At 53.4% G+C, this 15669-nt stretch overlaps 1 protein-coding gene across 4 annotated transcripts in view; it reads left to right on the top strand.

Annotated features, from left to right (window-relative positions):
• The window catches only part of heatr5b (HEAT repeat containing 5B), a 41221-nt gene extending 25859 nt beyond the window's left edge, over positions 1–15362 (top strand). For all 4 annotated transcript variants that reach the window (XM_084708903.1, XM_084708908.1, XM_084708905.1 and 1 more), the window contains exons 11-36: positions 27–138; positions 370–522; positions 681–780; positions 1670–1779; positions 1920–2083; positions 2505–2680; positions 2789–2894; positions 3526–3716; positions 4015–4174; positions 4462–4651; positions 4796–4965; positions 5158–5305; positions 5999–6178; positions 6412–6669; positions 7377–7558; positions 7849–7917; positions 8644–8820; positions 9055–9289; positions 9465–9743; positions 10268–10395; positions 10511–10655; positions 10853–11119; positions 12304–12528; positions 12706–12857; positions 13185–13398; positions 14323–15362. In XM_084708903.1, the coding sequence (XP_084565029.1) occupies positions 27–138; positions 370–522; positions 681–780; positions 1670–1779; positions 1920–2083; positions 2505–2680; positions 2789–2894; positions 3526–3716; positions 4015–4174; positions 4462–4651; positions 4796–4965; positions 5158–5305; positions 5999–6178; positions 6412–6669; positions 7377–7558; positions 7849–7917; positions 8644–8820; positions 9055–9289; positions 9465–9743; positions 10268–10395; positions 10511–10655; positions 10853–11119; positions 12304–12528; positions 12706–12857; positions 13185–13398; positions 14323–14630 (4599 nt within the window). In that variant the 3' untranslated portion in view covers positions 14631–15362. The remainder of the gene's footprint in view (positions 1–26; positions 139–369; positions 523–680; positions 781–1669; positions 1780–1919; positions 2084–2504; positions 2681–2788; positions 2895–3525; positions 3717–4014; positions 4175–4461; positions 4652–4795; positions 4966–5157; positions 5306–5998; positions 6179–6411; positions 6670–7376; positions 7559–7848; positions 7918–8643; positions 8821–9054; positions 9290–9464; positions 9744–10267; positions 10396–10510; positions 10656–10852; positions 11120–12303; positions 12529–12705; positions 12858–13184; positions 13399–14322) is intronic.
• The last annotated feature ends 307 nt before the right edge of the window (positions 15363–15669 follow it).

Genomic DNA, 15669 nt, shown 5'->3' with positions numbered 1-15669 from the left:
TGTGAGCTGTTCTGTGTTTCCTGTAGCTGGTGGTGAGCATAGCTGAGGATCTGCTGCGCACTGCCGCCCAGAACAGCCGTCTGTCCCTGCAGCGCACCCAGGCTGGCTGGCTGCTGCTAGGAGCCCTGATGACCCTGGGTGAGTCCTGTGATGGGGGTGTTGTGATGGGGGTGTCCTGATGGGGGTGTCGTGATGGGGGTGTCGTGATGGAGGTGTCGTGATGGGGGTGTTGTGATGGAGGTGTCGTGATGGGGGTGTCGTGATGGAGGTGTCGTGATGGAGGTGTCGTGATGGAGGTGTCGTGATGGGGGTGTCGTGATGGGGGTGTCGTGATGGGGGTGTCGTGATGGGGGTGTCGTGATGCTGCAGGGCCCTCTCTGGTGCGCTACCACCTGCCCAAGATGCTGCTGCTGTGGAGGAATGTGTTCCCGCGCTCCCAGAAGGAGCTGGAGGCAGAGAAGGCCAGAGGAGACTCCTTCTCCTGGCAGGTCACCCTGGAGGGCCGGGCTGGAGCCCTCTGTGGTGAGGACACAAACTCTCTCCCACACACACAGTCTCCCTCACACACACACACAAACACACACTGTTACACTCACACCCACATCAAACACACTATTCCACATACACACAGACACATACACACTGGTGTTGTGCTAGTGCTAATGGTACCCCCCCCCCAGCCATGCGGAGCTTTGTGGCCCACTGTCCAGAGCTGCTGACTGAGGACGTGATCCGCCGGCTGATGACCCCTGTAGAGTGTGCCATGACCATGATGTCACAGTGAGTAGCCATGACCATGATGTCACAGTGAGTAGCCATGACCATGATGTCACAGTGAGTAGCCATGACCATGATGTCACAGTGAGTAGCCATGACCATGATGTCACAGTGAGTAGCCATGACCATGATGTCACAGTGAGTAGCCATGACCATGATGTCACAGTGAGTAGCCATGACCATGATGTCACAGTGAGTAGCCATGACCATGATGTCACAGTGAGTAGCCATGACCATGATGTCACAGTGAGTAGCCATGACCATGATGTCACAGTGAGTAGCCATGACCATGATGTCACAGTGAGTAGCCATGACCATGATGTCACAGTGAGTAGCCATGACCATGATGTCACAGTGAGTAGCCATGACCATGATGTCACAGTGAGTAGCCATGACCATGATGTCACAGTGAGTAGCCATGACCATGATGTCACAGTGAGTAGCCATGACCATGATGTCACAGTGAGTAGCCATGACCATGATGTCACAGTGAGTAGCCATGACCATGATGTCACAGTGAGTAGCCATGACCATGATGTCACAGTGAGTAGCCATGACCATGATGTCACAGTGAGTAGCCATGACCATGATGTCACAGTGAGTAGCCATGACCATGATGTCACAGTGAGTAGCCATGACCATGATGTCACAGTGAGTAGCCATGACCATGATGTCACAGTGAGTAGCCATGACCATGATGTCACAGTGAGTAGCCATGACCATGATGTCACAGTGAGTAGCCATGACCATGATGTCACAGTGAGTTGCCATGACCACGCCCGTCAGGTGCACCAGAGCTGCTGGTGCTGGAGGATGTGGAGGGAAGTGAGGGTGTCTGAGGCTGCTCTGTCTCCCCCAGTGAGGGTGTCTGAGGCTGCTCTGTCTCCCCCAGTGTCCCTGCTGTCATCAAGGTCCATGGAGCCCACCTGAAGGCCAGCGCTGCCATGGTCAGACTGAGGCTGTACGACGTCCTGGCTCTCCTGCCCCCCAAGACATACGAAGGTCCAGTATGAGCCAGGACACCTTGTCAGTACTGGCGCTCCGCCAGGCTGCCCCACCAGGCTGCCCCACCAGGCTGGGGTGGAAGGTGGTGTGTGGTGTTGAAGTGTCTGAGTGCTGCTGTTGTCTCTCCTGCTGTGCAGGCAGCTTCAACGCTCTCCTGAGGGAGCTGGTGGCTGAGTTCACCCTGACAGACAACTCTGCCAACACCACCACCTCCCTGCTGCGCTCACTCTGTCACTACGACGACAGCGTCCTCATGGGCTCCTGGCTGCAGGAGACCGATCACAAGTGCATCGAGGATCAGGTAGAGGAGGGAGGGAGGGAGACGGGAGGGAGGAGAGGGAGAGGGAGAGGGGGAGAGGAGGAGACGGGGAGGGAGGGAGACGGGGAGGGAGGGAGACGGGGAGGGGGGAGAGGGGGAGGGGGAGGGGGAGGGGGAGGGAGGGAGGGCGGAGGAGGAGAAGGTAGCTTCTGCCTCACAGCCTCTGCCAGACAAACACTGTCCCGAGTCAGTCTTTCAGACCTTGACATCCACACAGCCAGGGCACAGCTAACCCTAACCCTTGGCATCCACACAGCCAGAGGTAGAATCCAAGTTTATCAAGTCTCCAGGAGTCACTGTTGTTAGCGTCCTCCGCACGGTGTAGAAAGAACACACAGCTGTTTTCCACAGTGTCCTCACGGGAGGCGTTGGTGTCATTTGTGTTGCCATGGTTCCTGTGTAGCTCCAGCCCAACAGCGCGTCTGGCAGTGGGGCCCTGGAGCACGACCCCTCCTCCATCTACCTGAGAGTGCCCGTGGGCGAGGCTATCCCCGGGCCCCTCCCCCTGGGCGTGTCCGTCATCGACGCCTCTGTGGCCCTGTTCGGCGTGGTGTTCCCTCATGTCTCCTTCAAGCACAGGTGATGCTGCTGGGGGGGGGGGGGGGGAGGTCACACCTGGCTGTTAGCGGGGGAGGAGAGGGATGATCTGGCCTGCTGTGATTCATCTGGTGTGTGTGTGTGTGTCAGGCTGCAGATGCTGGACCACTTTGCAGAGTGTATAAAGCAGGCCAAGGGGGTTCGCCAGCAGGCGGTCCAGCTGAACATCTTCACTGCGGTTCTGAGTGCTCTGAAGGTGAGGAACTTCCTGTTCTGAGTGCTCTGAAGGTGAGGAACTTCCTGTTCTGAGTGTTCTGAAGGTGAGGAACTTCCTGTTCTGAGTGTTCTGAAGGTGAGGAACTTCCTGTTCTGAGTGCTCTGAAGGTGAGGAACTTCCTGTTCTGAGTGTTCTGAAGGTGAGGAACTTCCTGTTCTGAGTGTTCTGAAGGTGAGGAACTTCCTGTTCTGCATCTCAGTGCCAAGCAGCCTCCTTCCCTTGACCCTTGACCTGACTGTTCACAAGCCCTGCTTGTACATCGCTTCCACAAAACCAATACAACTTTTAAGATGTTTTGAGATTAATAGATCCAATCGCTTGGTGGCTGTGAAGCCCACTGTTGATGGGAGAGAACCTGGGGCTCACAGACAGAAAGGGGGTTCTGTGGATGAGTCATTCTGTGGATGAGTCATTCTGTGGATGAGTCATACTGTGGATGAGTCATACTGTGGATGAGTCATTCTGTGGATGAGTCATTCTGTGGATGAGTCATTCTGTGGATGAGTCATACTGTGGATGAGTCATACTGTGGATGAGTCATACTGTGGATGAGTCATACTGTGGATGAGTCATTCTGTGGATGAGTAACATGTGGCTTCCCTGTGTGCAGGGTCTGGCAGAGAACAAGAGCACGCTGGGTCCTGAGGAGGTGAGGAAGTCTGCGCTGGCCCTGGTGATGGGGGCTCTGGACAACCCTAACCCCATCCTGCGCTGTGCGGCTGGGGAGGCCCTGGGCAGGATGGCCCAGGTGGTGGGAGAGGCCACCTTCATCGCCAGGATGGCTCAGTACAGCTTCGACAAGTACGCACCACGCCCCTGCTCCCTGCTCCCTGCTGCTGGGGCGTAGTGTACTGTGGTCATCTAACGGCGGGGGGATCTGAACCTGAGGCCTCTTGATCTGTGGTCGAGTGCTCTAACCACTGAGCTATTCTCACACTATCCTCTGAACTGGGATGAAAGGGTGTTTGGTGTTTTCTTAGGAGATGGATAAGAGTGTTCTGGAGTGTGTTCTCCATCTTAATCCCGTGTGTGTGTGTGTGTGTGTGTGTGTGTGTGTGTGTGTGTGTGTGCGTGTGTCTGTGTTTGTGTGTGTGTGCAGGCTGAAGTCAGCCCGTGACGTGGTCTCCAGGACAGGTCACTCCCTGGCTCTGGGCTGCCTGCATCGCTACGTGGGCGGGATTGGCTCAGGGCAGCACCTGAAGACCAGCGTGAGCATCCTGCTGGCCCTGGCCCAGGACGGCAGCTCCCATGAGGTCCAGGTGAGGACCACACACTGTCTCTGTCTCTTGCTCTCTTTATATCTCTCTCTCTCTTTGTATCTCTTTATATCTCTCACTCTCTCTCTCTGTCTCTCTGTCTGTTTCTTTATATCTCTTCCTCCCTCTCTCTCTTTATCTCTCTCTCTCTCTGTCTGTCTCTTTATCTCTATCTCTCTCTACATATATCCCCACTCAGAACTGTTTCAGAGTTCACAGCTGTGTTTCACGGTCGACCAAACCCGTCCGTAGTGTCCAGCCCGTGACCCTCCCCCTCCCTGTGTCTGCAGACCTGGGCGCTGCACTCGCTGGCTCTGATCGTGGACTCCAGCGGGCCCATGTACCGGGGCTACGTGGAGCCCACCCTGTCCCTGGTGCTCACCCTGCTCCTCAGCGTGCCCCCCTCCCACACCGAGGTGCACCAGTGCCTGGGCCGCTGCCTGGGGGCCCTCATCACCACCGTGGGCCCCGAGCTGCAGGGTAACTCTACCTGCTGTTCCTCTGTCCGGCCAGAAGGGGGCGGTGGACGGTTCCTGCTTGTTCTGAGACGAGATCTGGGCCGTTTGTGACCGACTGAGCAGAAAGCTCTATCGTCTGTGTGTGTGTCTGTGTGTGTGTGACCAGGTAACGGAGCCACCATCTCTACCATCCGCTCGTCGTGTCTGGTGGGCTGTGCCATCATGCAGGATCACTCGGACTCCCTGGTGCAGGCGGCTGCCATCTCCTGTCTGCAGCAGCTGCACATGTTTGCCCCTCGCCACGTCAACCTGTCCAGCCTGGTGCCATGCCTCTGTGTAAGGCTGTCTGTGTGGGTGTGTGTGTGTGTTGTGGAAGAAGGTGTGTGTGTGTGTGTTGTGTAAGGCTGTGTGTGTGTGTGTGTTTGTGTGTGAGCTTGTTTAACTAGCTGTGTTCCATAACTTAATGTTTTTTCAGAGGGTTTGAGGGGTTTATAGTGAGGGCAAGTGATGTGTGTGTGTGTGTGTCAGGTGCACCTGTGCAGCTCTCACCTGCTCCTGCGGCGTGCCGCCGTGGCCTGCCTGAGGCAGCTGGCCCAGAGGGAGGCTGCAGAGGTGTGTGAGTACGCCATGAGTCTGGCCAGGAAGGCCGGGGACCCCAAGAGCAGCAGCCCCCTCAGTGAGTAGCCCACCTGGGTCTGGTACTGTCCTGACTGTGTCTAACCCTGACCTGGGTCTGGTACTGTCCTGACTGTGTCTAACCCTGACCTGGGTCTGGTACTGTCCTGACTGTGTCTAACCCTGACCTGGGTCTGGTACTGTCCTGACTGTGTCTAACCCTGACCTGGGTCTGGTACTGTCCTGACTGTGTCTAACCCTGACCTGGGTCTGGTGCTGTCCTGACTGTGTCTAACCCTGACCTGGGTCTGGTACTGTCCTGACTGTGTCTAACCCTGACCTGGGTCTGGTACTGTCCTGACTGTGTCTAACCCTGACCTGGGTCTGGTACTGTCCTGACTGTGTCTAACCCTGACCTGGGTCTGGTACTGTCCTGACTGTGTCTAACCCTGACCTGGGTCTGGTGCTGTCCTGACTGTGTCTAACCCTGACCTGGGTCTGGTACTGTCCTGACTGTGTCTAACCCTGACCTGGGTCTGGTACTGTCCTGACTGTGTCTAACCCTGACCTGGGTCTGGTACTGTCCTGACTGTGTCTAACCCTGACCTGGGTCTGGTACTGTCCTGACTGTGTCTAACCCCAACATGTAAAAACATTACAAGTTGTCACCACAGCAAATTCACGACTACGTCTGAATGATCTGAGGTGCTGTGCTTGTTGTGACGCTGCTTGTGTCCTGTGCTCGCTGCTGCAGAGCTGAACATCACAGAGACGGGTCTGGAGGGCGTTCTGTTCGGCATGCTGGACCGAGAGACCGACAGGAAGCTGTGCTCCGACATCCACGACACCCTGGGTCACATGCTGTCCTCCTTGGCGGTGGAGAAGCTCTCCCATTGGCTGAAGCTCTGTAAGGACGTCCTGGCTGCCACCACGGGTGAGTTGTGTGACCAGTCATGTGACCAGTCATGTGACCCTGACCAGCGACATCGCTGGCATCGCCAACGTTTTAATCCGATCAGATGTATTTTGTTTAGCCGTGTTCTCTGAATCAGAGTCTGGTTTATTGCTAAGTAAGTTTACACATACGGGGAATTTGCTTTCGGTGGAGTTGGTGCATAGTGTGAGTCCCAGGTGTTTACTGTGTGTCGCTGTGCCCCCCCTGTGTAGAAGTAGGGGGCGCTGTGGTCCCTCTGGACCGCGGGAAGGACGAGGAGGACTCTGAGAAGAAGGATGAGATGGACGATGACATCATGTTCACGTCCCTGGGCGAGGAGGACAAGGCCAAGCCGTCAGTGGCGCCCCGCTGGGTGACGCGGGTGTTTGCAGCCGACTGTCTGTGTCGCATCATCCTGCTGTGTGAACACGACCCCAAGAACCACTTTGACCTGGCTGCTGCCCGCGCTGCCAAGGCCAAGGACCCCAAAGGTAGAGAGGCCTCTCAGACTGCTGGAGCTGGAGGGTTGGAAGTCTTCTGTCTTTTCAGCCGTTTGGCTCTCTCCCTCTCTCTCTCTCCCTCCCTCTCTCTCTCTCTCTCCCTCCCTCCCTCCCTCTTGCTCTCTCTCTCTCTCTCTCTCCTTCTTTCTCTCTCTCCCCAACTCTCTCTCTCCCTCCCTCTTGCTCTCTCTCTCTTTCTCTCTCTCTTTCTTTCTCCTTCTTTCTCTCTCTCTCTCTCTCTCTCTCTCCCCACCTCTCTCTCTCCCCACCTCTCTCTCTCCCCACCTCTCTCTCTCCCCACCTCTGTCTCTCCTGGTATTGAGACAGACTCTGATGTGTGAACAGTGAGTAGTAGTGAAGAAGCTTCGTTTGAAGGAGCTGTATTTAAACCAGGGGAACAGGCTATAGATAAGTAAGCTGAGCGTCAAGGTTTCATCCTCCTGGCAGTGGAGAGAGCCTGGTGTTTATATAAGGTTCTCTGAGAACACAACCGTTTAGCAGGCCTGCTATGTGAGTCAGGTTATGATCTTGAACTCATTGTCCAGATTTAGCAAACAACGCCTCCCCATGATGAGGCTTCAACTCTCACTTCAGTTGCAAGTTTAAACTCAACTAAACGCATTCCCTCCGAACCTCCAGTTACAGTTTGCTAAAACAAATGAATGTAAATGGAATGTGAAGCCTTCCCCCTCCCACAGGTGACCTGTTGGTGCTGCACCTGTCTGATCTGATCCGCATGTCCTTCATGGCTGCCACTGACCACAGCAGCCAGCTCCGCACGGCCGGCCTGCAGGCTCTGGAGGACATCATCAAGAAGTTTGCGTCCGTGCCGGAGCCCGAGTTCCCGGGACACGTGATCCTGGAGCAGTACCAGGCCAACGTGAGTTCATCACAGCTCACACGTGACTTCATCACAGCTCACACGTGACTTCATCACAGCTCACACGTGACTTCATCACAGCTCACACGTGACTTCATCACAGCTCACACGTGACTTCATCACAGCTCACACGTGACTTCATCACAGCTCACACGTGACTTCATCACAGCTCACATGTGACTTCATCACAGCTCACACGGGACTTTGATGGCCGTCAAATGAATCACTAACAGGAGACGAACGTTCTCTCTCACTGACCCCCCCCCCCCCCCCATCTTCCACACTCACAGGTGGGCGCGGCTCTGAGACCGGCGTTTTCCCCGGACACACCGTCTGACATCACCGCCAAGGCCTGCCAGGTACGAGTTTCTGTACGCCCCTGTCCCACACACCCTCACACACACCCACACACACACACACACCCACACACACACACAACCTCACCCACACCCACACACCCTCACACACCCTCACCCACACAGCAGCACCAGCCCTGGGCGTAGGTGTGGTGTGAGGCTGGATAGGGCTGTCCGCCCTGCCCTGCTCGCAGCAGCAGCAGAAGCAGCAGCTAACCCTCCTGGCTCCGCAGGGTGAGTCATCCTGCTGAAGAGCCGTCAGGCTCGCTGTGTTCCTGCTGCTCTGCTGCTCTGTGAGTCGTGTAGAGGATGAGAGGCCGTGGGCGGCGGTGAATATACCTGTCTGGAACACAATCACTCCTCACTGTAACCCCTCTCTCTTTTTAGCACTCTGTCTATGTCTCTCGGCCGCTCGCTCTCCCTCCCTCTCTGTCTTCCTCCCTCTCTATGAGCCGTTTCCTTCTGTCTCTCTGGTTACGAGTTCATTGCGTTCCTTCCAGGAGAAAACACAGGATTCCGTCCTTGAAGGTTTTTCTGAACGAAGCTCCTATGGTTTCTCTGGCTTTCAAGAGACAGGTTTATATTTATAAACTGTAGAAACAGGGCACATGTTTGCTACTGGAGAAGGTCATCTCATAAACGATTGACAGACCTGTCACCTTGACGTGCACGTGTGTTTGTATGCGTGTGTGTGTGTGCCTGTGTGTGTGTGTGTGTGTGTGTGTGCAGGTGTGCAGCACGTGGATCGGCAGTGGTGTGGTCAGTGACCTGAATGACCTGCGCCGTGTCCACAACCTGCTGGTGTCGTCTCTGGACAAGGTGCAGGCTGGGAAGGGCTCCAGCCAGCTGTACAGCGAGAGCGCCACCACCATGGAGAAGCTGGCAGTGCTGAAAGCCTGGGCCGAGGTCAGATGGGAGATGTAGTCTTTTCTACCTTTTTACTGTTGATTGTAGTCCTCTTATTTGTGTTTTTGTAGGACATTAAATTACTTTCATGTTTATGAAGAACTAGCGCATGCACAGCACGACTGAGCATGACTGAACACGTTTCTCCCTCAGGTGTATGTATGGGAGATGTAGTCTTTTCAACCCTTTTGCTCTAAACTGTAGTCCTCTAGCCTGATCCCCTGCCTCCCCCAGGTGTATGTGGTGGCCATGAAGATAAAGAAGGAGGCAGAGAGCATGCCGGCACGCCGGGCACGGGGGGAGGAGGACGAGGACGAGGACGAGGGGGCAGGGGTGCTCCCCCCAGACAGCCTGGTCACCCTGGTGCAGCCTGAGCTGGCTGCCCTCAGCAGGCTGTGGTTGGCCATGCTGCAGGACCACGCCCTGCTCACCCTGCCCGCTGAGTTCTCCTCTCAGCTGCCGCCCGACGGTGGGCACTCACACACACACACTGATACACACACACAGATACTCACACACACACTCACACAGATACACACACACAGATACACACATACTCACGCAACAGTCATTGTTTATCTTAAAAACCGGTCTGTGTGTGTGTGTGTGTATCTCTGTGTGTGTGTCTGTGTGTGTGTGTCCAGGTGGGGCGTTCTACACCCCAGAGACCATTGACACAGCTCGGCTCCATTACCGCAGCTCCTGGGCCCCGGTGCTCCATGCTGCAGCCCTCTGGCTCCTCACCACCGGGTTTGGGGCCAGCGAGGAACCCGGGGGGTCCCCCCTACCCCCCAGGGCCCCCGGAACCCCAGCCCTCCCTCAGTCCAGGGCCCCCAGCACCCCAGCCCTCCCCCACCACGAACCCCCCAGTCCCTCCAAGAGCTTTGATGAGCTGGTCGAGGACCGGATGCATCTCATGCTAGGTGAGAGCTCCATATTTAATGATTCTATTAGTTAGTTGCGATCCCTGCAATAGAGTACAGTAGAGTCCTCATCAAGTACTCATCAATGAGGCTAACCTGTTTTTTTAAATCAATCGCAAATATATTTTCACCCTTAAATTTTTTTTACATTACCTTACATTACATGCTTTTTTCAACCCTTTCAAAACTTTTTATATAAAATATTTTTCAACCCTTCTGAAAGTTTTGTAGATTAAAGATGAGCAGAGTACAACAGAGTTTAGTAGAGTCTTCATCAAGTACTCATCAATGATGCTAACCCTTTTTTTATTGCAAATATATTTCAACCTTTTGAAACGTTTTTTTCAAAACATTTTTACAACCTTTAGAATTTTTTTTTCTAAACAATTCTTTGAAAACCTTTTTTTTACTACAGCCTCACCAAGAATTGCATTAACCCACCATGAAACAAGCAAGACAATTGTGAATTGTATTGTGTATGTTGAAATTCAGACATTGATTTGAGCCCCACGACTGTCTCTCAGGCGTCAGTATCGAGTTCCTGTGTTTCCCCCGGCCGGAGGAGCCTCTGGAGCACGTGATGTCCTGCCTGCTGGCCCTGTGCACGCTGCTGGACTCACCCCTCGCCAAGACACACATAGCACAGGACCAGGTATGGAGAGAGAGAGGGAGGGCAGGAGCTCCAAATAATTCTAGTTTTTTATAATTATGATATCATCATTGCTCCTAAAGGCTTGTGTGTGTTTGTGTGTGTGTGTGTGTTGTAGCTGCTGGCTGTGGAGCTGCTGAACGTGCTACACAGGCTGCTGCTGACCAGGGACCCTCCTGCGGTCCAGCTGCAGGTGACCGCTGTGGTCCAGGAGACCATCAGAGCTGCTCTGGACCACCTGCTGCAGCGCCGGCACAGCCAGGGTCAGACACCTGACACACACACACCTGACACACACACCTGACACACATACACAGACACACACACACCTCACACACACACACACACCTCACACACACCTCATACACCTGACACACACCTGATAAACACACTCCTGATTCACAGACACCTGCTGCACTCACACCACACACCTGATTCACTTGTGACTTGAACCCTCCAGGTAAGGAGGAGGGGGAGAAGGACTCCTCGACCCTGGGGGAGGGAGGCGACACTGGGGAGCTGATCCCGGGGAAGTCCCTGGTGTTTGCTGCTATGGAGTTGCTGGTGTTCATCCTGGTGCGCCACCTGCCCCAGCTCAACACCCGGGTCAGCGAGTCCCCCAACCGCGCGCCCCCGCAGACCCAACGCCTGCCACCGGAGGGCGCTCGTCTGGTGGCCCACACTGTCTCCATCCTGGCTGAGCTGCCCTCGCTCTGCTCCCCCGCAGGTGGGACACACACACACACAGGGATACACACACACACACACACAGGGATACACTTGCCTCACCTGGGAGAAAGTTAGACTCCAAACCATGTTTTTCCTTGGACCCCTCATCCAATAAAACTTCTGATGAGGTTTGATGTTCCGGGCTGTCTGTTAGCTGATCCGTTACGAATGACCGGGTCTATACCACAATAGGCTGGGTCTATACCACAACAGGCTGGGTCTATAACACAACAGGCTGGGTCTATAACACAACAGGCTGAGTCTATAACACAACAGGCTGGGTCTATACCACAACAGGCTGGGTCTATAACACAACAGGCTGGGTTTATACCACAACAGTCTGGGTCTATACCACAACAGGCTGGGTCTATAACACAACAGGCTGAGTCTATAACACAACAGGCTGAGTCTATAACACAACAGGCTGAGTCTATAACACAACAGGCTGGGTCTATACCACAACAGGCTGAGTCTATAACACAACAGGCTGGGTCTATACCACAACAGGCTGGGTCTATACCACAACAGGCTGAGTCTATAACACAACAGGCTGGGTCTATACCACAACAGGCTGAGTCTATAACACAACAGGCTGGGTCTATACCACAACAGGCTGAGTCTATACCACAACAGTCTGGGTCTATAACACAACAGGCTGGGTCTATACCACAACAGGCTGAGTCTATAACACAACAGGCTGGGTCTATACCACAACAGGCTGGGTCTATACCACAACAGGCTGAGTCTATAACACAACAGGCTGGGTCTATACCACAACAGGCTGAGTCTATAACACAACAGGCTGGGTCTATACCACAACAGGCTGAGTCTATACCACAACAGGCTGGGTCTATAACACAACAGGCTGAGTCTATAACACAACAGGCTGGGTCTATACCACAACAGGCTGAGTCTATAACACAACAGGCTGGGTCTATACCACAACAGGCTGGGTCTATACCACAACAGGCTGAGTCTATAACACAACAGGCTGGGTCTATACCACAACAGGCTGAGTCTATAACACAACAGGCTGGGTCTATACCACAACAGGCTGAGTCTATACCACAACAGTCTGGGTCTATAACACAACAGCCACAAGAAGGGAGATTATGGAAATGTGTTGGTGTGTTAGGAGAGCAGGAAACCAGGTACACAGATGTTTCCTCCCCGTGTGTCCAGGCAGCATGACCATCCTCCCCACAGTGATGTTCCTGATCACGGGCGTGCTGAGGGAGACAGCTGTACGCACGGCCGACGGCTCCGTGCCTCCGCCCGTGTCTGCCTCCCTGCAGGCCATCAAGAGCATCCTCACCTCCCCACAGGCACGCGGAGACGCCACACACACCCAGTGGACCGGCCTGGTCAGGAGCAGCCTGGCCTCTGTGTTGGAGTACGCCCAGCCAGGTAACGCATTCTCACACACACACACACACACACACATACATATACTCACTCTCACACACACACACACACACACACACACACATACATATACTCACTCTCATACACACACACTCTCATACTCTCACACACACACACACACACACTCACTCTCTGCTGCTCCTGCCTGTGTGTCTCCAGATGAGAGCCGGCCCAACATGGACCAGGTGAGCATGCTGACAGCCACCACCCTGTTCCTGCTGTCCTCCAGCTCTGAGCTGGCTGGAGTCTCCGTCCTGCAGAAGGGCTGCATGGACCTGTTCCACAACGCTCTCAACTCCAGCGACCCCTGGGTAGGACTCGCTGCACACACAAGGATCACTGCTGACTCACAGCTCACATGAATGACCCCCACACTCCTAATTGGTGTGGGTGGAGGTGTCTGGGTCAGTTCAGTTTCAGTTCCCGCCTGTCCATTCCAACACACTAGTCCAGGAGCTTCTCTCTCCCGCCTCACTAACTTACACAACGTTTCTGCCCTCAGAGACACAGTTTGTGGTACAGCACAGAGCATATAGACACACATTTAAAACCACTTCAAAGTAACAAAACGACAACAATCTCCAGATCATCTTTCCCCAAGGCTAGCGATGGTCTGACTGGCTGGTTTGCTGTTGCAGGTCCAAGCCCGGTGCTACCAGCTGCTGCTGTCCGTGTTCCAGCAATCGAGCAGGGCCGTGTCCACGCCCTACATCCACGCCCTGGCCCCCGTGGTGGTGGAGAAGCTGAGGGCGGTGGAGCGCTGCCGGCCCGCCAGCCCAGCTGAGCTGCAGGGTGTCCAGGAGGGCGTCAGGGCCCTGGAAGGCCTGGTGGCCATGGGAGATGAACACAACCGTGAGTGGACTTAACCTGCCTCAGGCGAGCAGCACAGAGGAAGAGAAGGTGTGGCTCGGTGGTTAGAGCAATTGGACTGCACACCAAGAGGTCAAAGGTTCAAATATCCTCCTAATAAAATATGAGATATCCTAAAAGCATCTGCTGAATGAAGGATGACATTAGATTAAATCGGAGAGATGTTTATTCGTGCCAGAAGGGAGATTCAGAAGTGCATGTCTCTCTCCTCCGGCCTACAGTGGTAAGACTGGCCTATTAAAACACCTTATCTTAGGATTAGTTTTCTTGTTTGGAGTGCTCACAAGCCCAGTCCAGCAGAGAGGGCTTGTCTCTGGGTCCTGCAGCCCAGCAGAGAGGGCTTGTCTCTAGGTCCTGCAGCCCAGCAGAGAGGGCTTGTCTCTGGGCTCTGCCCTGCAGTCCAGTTGGTGTCGCTGCAGTAGCTCTCTGCCCAGCCAGCCTGTTTGTCAAAGGTGGAGGCGTGTGCTGTGATAACTGGTCTGCTAAACTGCCTGCTGCGTCTGCAGGTGTCTGATTACCCTCTGACAGCGTTTCCTCATACCTGCTCTGAAGCGTTCACCTCTGGTGACTCTCCTTGTGACCGCGCCTGGCTGGCCTCTCAGCAGCCTCCACTCTAACCCTAGCCCATGTGAGCCTGTTCCTACTGTGGTAGGGTTAGCTGGGTTCGCCCACAACAAACTGCCCCCTGGTTTCTCAAGCCTAAAAAACACAAAGTCCCATTGTCACCTTCACACAAGGCTGCTACTAACCTTAGAGAATCCTATACTGGATCCCTTGGCTTAGGGTGTTTTAATAGCATCCTGTTCATTGCTGGTGTCCCTGTTTTCTGTTTATGTTTATCCACCCTTGTCTTGCAATCTCTCCTCATCATCCGTGTGTCTGTGTGTGTCTCTGACATGTCAACAGGAGAGCAGCTCCTGGCTCTGCTTGTTCCCACCCTGATCTCTTACCTGCTGGACGAGAGCGACTTCACCTCAGCTCCCCAGACCTCCAAAGGGCTGCATGACTTTGCCCTGCAGAACCTGATGCGGATCGGACCCCTCTACCCCGCCGCCTTCAAGACTGTGATTGGAGCAGCCCCTGGGCTGAAGACCCGCCTCGAGGCGGCCGTCCGGGCCAATCAGGCGAGCAGCAAGGCCAAGGCTGCTGCTAGGCAAGCCCCGCCCACTGTGCCAGCTGCTCCCACAATCAAGCTGAAGACCAGCTTCTTCTGACCCCAAATTCTCTCTGACTCTCTTCCTGTTTGGTGATGCTGTAGTTTATTTTTTATTTTTTATCTGCTGTTGGTTTTGTCAGTCTCCTGTACTTATTTATTCTAGAACAACATGTATTTCTCTCTGGAGACGAAAGGCATCTACACTGAAATATAATTTGAAGGCTCTTTTAATGTTTGTAGAGTCATTTGAATGTATGGTCATGGCATTTGAATGTGCTGTTTTGGTTTGAGATGTGGAATATGTAAAGGGGCATGTCATCTCGTTAGATTCTCGTTATTTGCATTCCTTCTCGTTATTCCTAAGCCTAGTTGTTTGGGGCCGGGTTAAAAATGTTATGAGGTCGTGCTTCAACATGAACATGCTCTAGTTGTTGACTGTAATTATTTTCCATGCTAGTATGCAATCATGCGTGTACCTCTTGTTGTTTGTTTAAGAATGTTTTTATTATCTCGTGAGATGATTCACTGCATCTAGGTAGCGTACAAACTTCATGTCTGTTAACCCTCAAGAATGTTACGTTTTATCCATTCCACTACAGCATGGGATGTCTCAATCCCATTCTGAAAAATTAGATTTTCTAATCAAGAGGTTAATAAAGAAATTCTAATTTTGTCCTCATGGTTTGTAAATATTGTTAAGGAAGGATTATTGTTGGGGACCAATAGTAGAGGAATCAAGTCGTGAGAAATACGTTGTTTTGCCGATGTTATTAAAAGATTAAAAAACTTATTTTGCTTTGTTGAGTTTATGTAAATCTTGCACACCTTCCAGATTACTTAAATTACCTGTATTCCGCTGATATGATTAATTCGGGACCATCTAATACATCTTGCAAAGAGACATTTGAAAAGATCAATAAAGTAATCAGGGCATTTTCTTTGTTGTTTATGTTGTGAAGTGTCATGCAATTTTTTTTAGGCATAAGTGAGACAACGCTTTAGCAGTCTGCGAGCAGTGTGTTCCTTGATGTAGCCTACCGGGGCCCGCGAGCAGAAGAGCTCGGGGACTTCAGTATTTTCTCCGGTACTACAGCACG

This window comes from Hypomesus nipponensis, chromosome 11, assembly GCF_054491055.1.
Source record: "Hypomesus nipponensis isolate SF chromosome 11, ASM5449105v1, whole genome shotgun sequence".
NCBI lineage: Eukaryota > Metazoa > Chordata > Actinopteri > Osmeriformes > Osmeridae > Hypomesus > Hypomesus nipponensis.
Note: the sequence above shows the minus strand (reverse complement) of the source record. Positions and strands in the feature narration are given on the sequence as shown.